At 38.7% G+C, this 6,322-nt stretch overlaps 1 protein-coding gene across 4 annotated transcripts in view; it reads left to right on the forward strand.

Annotated features, from left to right (window-relative positions):
- LOC118212826 (rho family-interacting cell polarization regulator 2-like) overlaps nt 1-2,978 on the forward strand; it is a 28,459-nt gene extending 25,481 nt beyond the window's left edge. For all 4 annotated transcript variants that reach the window (XM_035391210.1, XM_035391236.1, XM_035391227.1 and 1 more), the window contains 3 exons: nt 297-380; nt 682-772; nt 1,785-2,978. In XM_035391210.1, the coding sequence (XP_035247101.1) occupies nt 297-380; nt 682-772; nt 1,785-1,885 (276 nt within the window). In that variant the 3' untranslated portion in view covers nt 1,886-2,978. The remainder of the gene's footprint in view (nt 1-296; nt 381-681; nt 773-1,784) is intronic.
- The last annotated feature ends 3,344 nt before the right edge of the window (nt 2,979-6,322 follow it).

Raw genomic sequence — 6,322 nt, forward strand, 5'->3', positions numbered from 1 at the left:
GTTTATTTTTGTGTACACATCTTATTTTCATTTACCAAACCCGTATATCTGTGATATATAATTTAACTGTGAGGTTCTCAGAATAGACATTGCATCACAGTATGGTTTGTTGTCACCTTCAAATACTTAAATTGGATAGTAAATTTTGACTGGGACTCTCTTTGAAGGCTGTTATCAGTTTGACTGTGTGTGCGTGTGTGTGTGTGCGTGTCTGTGTCTGTGTGTGTGTGCGTGTGTGTGTGTGTGCGTGTCTGTGTGTGTGTGTGTGTGTGTGTGTGTGTTTTCTTGTTGCACAGGCGGTGGATTGCTACATCCAGGCTCTGTCAGAGGCAGGCGTTCAGACTCAGAGAGCAGCTTGTGTCGCTCTGAGCTGCATACAGGTCAGTTGTTGGGAGGGAGGGGCAGGTTTGGCAGCAAGATTTAGAGGCTGAGGGAGATGCTTTGTGACAGTGCCATTATTCATTGGAAGTAATGCTCTCTAAAGCTCGTATGTCAAGAAACTTATACCACGTCAAGTTTGAGTAATTAATTGAAACCGGGAATGAAGAAGGCTTACCCTGGACTTTCCCAGTCTCGTATGATGCCTATCAGCCAATCGTGAGGAGTGCAGGACAGAATGAAGACACCCCTGCTTGTTTGTAAATCATGATTTCAACTTGCACTCTATCTTTCCTGTCTTAGGCCAGTGAGAGCACTGAGGCAGTGGTGTCCTTGTGCAACTCAGCCGATGAGGAACTTCGCCATGTTGCCATAGAAACTCTCCTTACTTTTGGTAAGTTACAGCAAGCCAGTAGTTGAGCATAAATCATTATGTGGACCACATAGGCAGGATATCTCCAATACAGCATATATACTTGTCACACGCCAGCGTGACACCCCTGGGAGGGACATGCAGCAATTCCATGCGGGGGAGGGAGGGAGGGAGGGAGGGAGGGAGGGAGGGAGGGAGGGAGGGAGGGAGGGAGGGAGGGAGAGAGAGAGAGAGAGAGAGAGAGAGAGAGAGAGAGAGAGAGAGAGAGAGAGAGAGAGAGAGAGAGAGAGAGAGAGAGAGAGAGAGAGAGAGAGAGAGAGAGAGAGAGAGAGAGAGAGAGAGAGAGAGAGAGAGAGAGCACCCGTGTCAACACAAAACTGAAATAAAAAAAACACCTTCTCCCTTCCCCCTCACGTGTTCCGGGCAAAAACAATTAACTAAAACAACAAAATAAAATAAGAAAGTCAAAAGAAAGCAAAGCTGAGCGGAAGTCTTTTGGGTCACCGTTCATAGCTGGTCTGTCTGACCAGCTCCTCCAACTTTTCAGGGGCGGGTTTAACTTTCTTTTTGTGCTGGGACAAACAAAACTGAAACTAAACAAAATGAAAATCAAAACTCGTTCTCTCGGTGTTTGCTTCCTGTGTTTGCTGAACTGTGGAGAGGAACACACCTTTAAGCACCTGGGCTGATTAACGCAACTCAGGTGCATGTGCTGTCTACCAGCCGGCGCAGCCAAAACCAATCCACTTTTCCAGCAGACCGAATGCTACTGTTCCATCTGCCATTTGTGATTCTGTTGGACATCCACTGGTTATTAGAATTTCAGGGTGCTGGTCTTTTTTCATATACCTTGGAAGAACTGCTAGATAGCAAAAGAATATCGTCTGATTTTGACATAGCGTCTGTTAAAAATGACCATGTCCAGATGCCTGTTGGGCCATGGGACATATGTATATGCTGGACTGGCTGTTGCCTGTGCAGGTGAAATTGTGAAGGTGATAGGACACAGAATGCCATATGTCTGCCTCCATAGGTGAGAAAGGGCAACTGGCATACGAGCAGCTGGACACGGTTCCCGGGGAGATGGTGCGGCTGGGCACGCGGCGAGGAAATGCGGTCACCACTGCCCTCTGAGGGCCCCCAGCGGGGCCTGCAGACTCTGATGGGGCCCTATGGAGGGGACCCCAGCCCAGCGTAGCCCTGATGTCCCTTTCACTCTGAGACTGAAGTCATTCACAGGTGTTCAGTCTGAACCGTTAAGCCATTTCTGTGTGTGCAGACTTTATCAGAACTATTATTCGAATATTTGCAATTTATCATTTGTGTTCGTACTACTAATGGTTAATGTTAATATTATTCGTTTCTATTGGTGATAGTCACAATTTTCATTTGCACTTTGAAACTGCATTACAAGCAGGCAAGTACAGCATATTGTACTTGTATTGTAAATGTGGCATATCATGCTTTATATATTTTTTCTATATTTATCTCACATTTGACTTTCATTGTGAGAGATTTTTATCTACCACAATTATGCTTCATGCTTTACAACAGGGTCCATATAGTCTCACAGTTTCATAAATGGTTCAGATGTTAGGAAGCTTGTTTGACTGGTTTATACTAGGCTGTGTTTGGCAGCCATTGTAACTCCACCCATCATGGGATTCAGGAAACGTTGTGCACTTCTAACACCTAGTCATGGGAGAGGAACATGATCTCCATAATAAGTAGGGGGTGATTGTATAGTGCAATGGTTTGGGAGCTGGGCACAGCTGTCGTACCCTTAGCAAGGTTCTAAACCTGAATTGCTTCTGTAAATATCCAGCTGTCTTAATGGATTGTATGTAACATTAAAGAATGTAAGCCGTGTAAGCCAGATTCTCTTATCTAGCCACTCTATATAAGAGTATCTGCTTAAGCCTAAAATGTATAATTTAATCTGGAGCAATCATACACTGTCAATCACAGACTTTACTCTTCACGAAAACTGTGATTGGTTAAAATACAATGAGTTATTGATCGCTAAAATGAGTAATCACACTACGTGGATCTGTTATTTGTCCTGAATCTATTTTTGACCACAACAGAAAATGTAATTATATGCAGAAGATTGACTTAATGACCCATCTCTAGTCTTTGTTATAATTAAAATTGTTCAATGTGAAGCTCACAATAGTAATTATTATACCACATTCAATGCAATCAAATAAAATGGATATAAACTGTTGGTGGGTGATTCTCATTTTAATTTAGACTAATCATGCATCAATTAGTAATATAAAGGATGTATTCGTTTTAGCTTCCTTTTTAAACACATGGACCACCCTTGTAAGCCTCTCTTGTGTGAGGTTTAGAATTGGCATTTTCTATACTTCCAGGATATTTATGTTGTGTTAGGGTACAGAGAGGCATGGATGTACAGCAAACCACCTATACACTGATGCAACACATCTTTACAATCGAGCACTCTCTACTACTCATTTCACACGTGCCCTGAGAAAGTGTCAGTTATTACATTACATTACATTATAGGCATTTAGCTGACGCTCTTATCCAGAGCGACTTACAACAGTGTAACCAAACTCAGGATCAAGTCCACTTAAGTCCATTGAATAAAATGCAGATAAAAAGCCTTTACTATAGTAGCATACAGTAAGGAGAAGTTATCTTTTACGAGAAGGTGGCCATTGTCTGGGACAGCTTTCTGTTCTGGACACCTTGAGGCAGTGGTCTGAACATGGTGATTTGAGGAGGATGGTGCATTTTTGTTCAAGAGAAAGATAAATTGTGTCCTGTGGATTGCTTAGATCAGTGTTGTCCACTCATGGTCCCAGGGGTACACAGTCCTGAGAGTTTAAAATATTTTATTGCATTGGTTACTTTATTACAGCATCGCTATTGAGGGTTGCTTACATTGTTCAGTCTTGTCCGTACTACCTTTGTGCTACCAAACAAGTGGAGTAATAAAATGGTTTTGTCAATATATTCAACTAGATGAGTTGTGTTCTTCACAAAATAGATCATTTTTTATCTCTTGTAAATATTCTTCAACCTGCAGTACAGGCCAAACGAATTAGACCACCTGTGTTTTTTATTTTTAATTAGGTAGAGGGGAATTCAGTTCATATATGCACATTTATTAAATAAAAAATAAAGTGTAAACATTTTTTTTCAATTTCTACAATAACACAAAAAGATGAGTTTTACTTAAAAAATTATTTTAGATGTGACTTTCTTGGAAATGGCCTCCTTTGGCTTGAATTACAACTAAACTAATATTGTAAGTCTATCCAATCGTTTTGCATAATGGGAAGTGGAGGGGTGGGAGGGAGGTGGAGGGGTAGTTACACTGATATCTTATCTGCCTTATGTTTTTTTAAACCACCGGTAGCCAAATGCCTTTAGCCTGTAGTGTAAGTAAAATAGGCACTAAAGTTGCGAGAAATATTGAAAAGAAGGAGTTTGGCTTAGATGTGTGGGGCATTAGACTACCTGTGGTTTTTAAAACAACTTGAGGTAGATAAGATTTCAGTTAATATATGTAAATTTACCCCTCCACCTCCCTCCAACCCCTTAACTTCCCACTTTGCAAAATGATTGGATAGACTTCCACTAATTTGTTTAATTGTAATTAAAGCCAAATAAGGCTATTTTGAGTTGTGTCTAAGATTATTTTAAATAAAACTAACATTTTTGTGTTATTCTAGGTAGAATTTGAAAAAAATTAAATGTCTATACTTTGGTTTGTTAATCAATAAATATGCATAACATAACTGAATTCTTCCCTACCTAAAGCTTTTTTTTTTTTTTTGAAACCACACATGGCCTAATACTTTTGGCCTGTTCTGTACAATAAGCTGTGAATCTGTATTTATTTACATTTATTAATGACATATGTAATATGTAATATATCAAAAACAAAAGGTGTAGCTGTTCTCCTAATCATGAACCACACAAATGGTTAGTTACTAGTCAGTACTTTCTTGGACCCTGAGATTTTGGTGTATGTTGGGTGTGAAATTGAGAAACTGACTGATTCCTTTGTGGTCTTCTATATTAAGGCTTCAAGATGGTAAGAAATACGGATGTTGAGAACTTGCTTGTTTATTTTACGAAGTGATGAAATTTTGATTTTTACTATCTTATATATTTTTATTACAAAGAAAAACTACATTGTGATTTATATTTTAATCCAATAATGGATTCTTGGGTTTCATTTATTAATTTTGACCAATTATATTGCCTCAAAATGATTCTGACTGACAAAAAATGTACTTCTCACAGAAACATCTAGGCCTATTTCCAAGCAGTGGTCTGTATTCAGTAAAATACTATAACACAGCACAAGAATTAACATTAATTACTGACCTGACTGTAAAACAAGCTAAAAGATTACTGACTGCAATATTTAAATTGATTTTTGGAAGATTTCATTTTGCACTGAAATAACTTTTCTTATTAAAAGAAAGTTTGTTTTCCTCCTGTCACTGATTCTTATCTTATCTTCTCTTGTCTTTATCTGCTCTTTAAACAGATGTTATTTCTTCTGAAATTCTGTACAGAATTAAGTGACCTGCACTGTAATATTCGTTGAGGTTTGGGTCCCACTTGTTTGAGTTTTGTTTGGTTTCCACCTTGTTTTTAAGGTTATCATACGTTTTTCTGTTTGTGGCAATAAAGTTTATTTTTGCATAATTATATACACAATTATATGTCTGTGCATATTCATGATTGGGTTTTGATTCTGCTTTAATTCTGTTGCTCTTTGAAAAAATAAAATCATCATTACAGTAGAAATCATGTGAAATATGGTTGAGTAGTAGATTAACACTGAACAGATGTTATTCAAATATTTATGGAGGTATACGCAGCTGCAGTATCTACAGTCAAGTTATTTATCTTGATTCACATTTTTGGTGAGAATGTGGTCACATATTCCTTATTTAATAAAAGACTGTCAGACTTGGTAATGCCTGCAAGGTATGCATAAACCCTTGAGTTAATTATACACTTGAAATGCGTGTGATGGATGTCATCTATTGTGTGGTATGAAAAGTTGACATGTGACTGGTTGGCCGCTGACCGTTCCAAGACATTGCAGACCATTAGAGTGAAGCCATGTGTGTAAACCAAATCTGTTGTATCTTGCCTACCATGGAAGAATTATTTTTCAAATAAACATGAGCCCTGTTCTAGAATCTAGCCTGCATCAGTTGTCAAGTTCTTGTGTATTAGCTGATTATTATTTTTATCTGTTGCGACACAGTCTAAAGAAAACCTTTAATGAGGCAAATAGTACGAGTACAAGGAATTTAAAATTACAGAATGAAATGTTCCACTTTCCATGACCTCTCCACACATCTGTGTGGTGTTCTCCCAAATGGAAGAGAAACTTTCTGTAAATACTGACAAGAATCATTCCTTCACTTTGTATTCTATCTGTCAGTCCTGCAGCCCTCCTCAAACATTAGAGAAGTTCATTTTGTGCCACTGATATGCTACCCAACTCCTTGTAAGAGCCTACACTGCTATAACTGTCTATTAAATGGTCTTCCAATATGTGGAACCAGA

This window comes from Anguilla anguilla, chromosome 1 (assembly GCF_013347855.1).
Source record: "Anguilla anguilla isolate fAngAng1 chromosome 1, fAngAng1.pri, whole genome shotgun sequence".
Taxonomy (NCBI): Eukaryota; Metazoa; Chordata; class Actinopteri; order Anguilliformes; family Anguillidae; genus Anguilla; species Anguilla anguilla.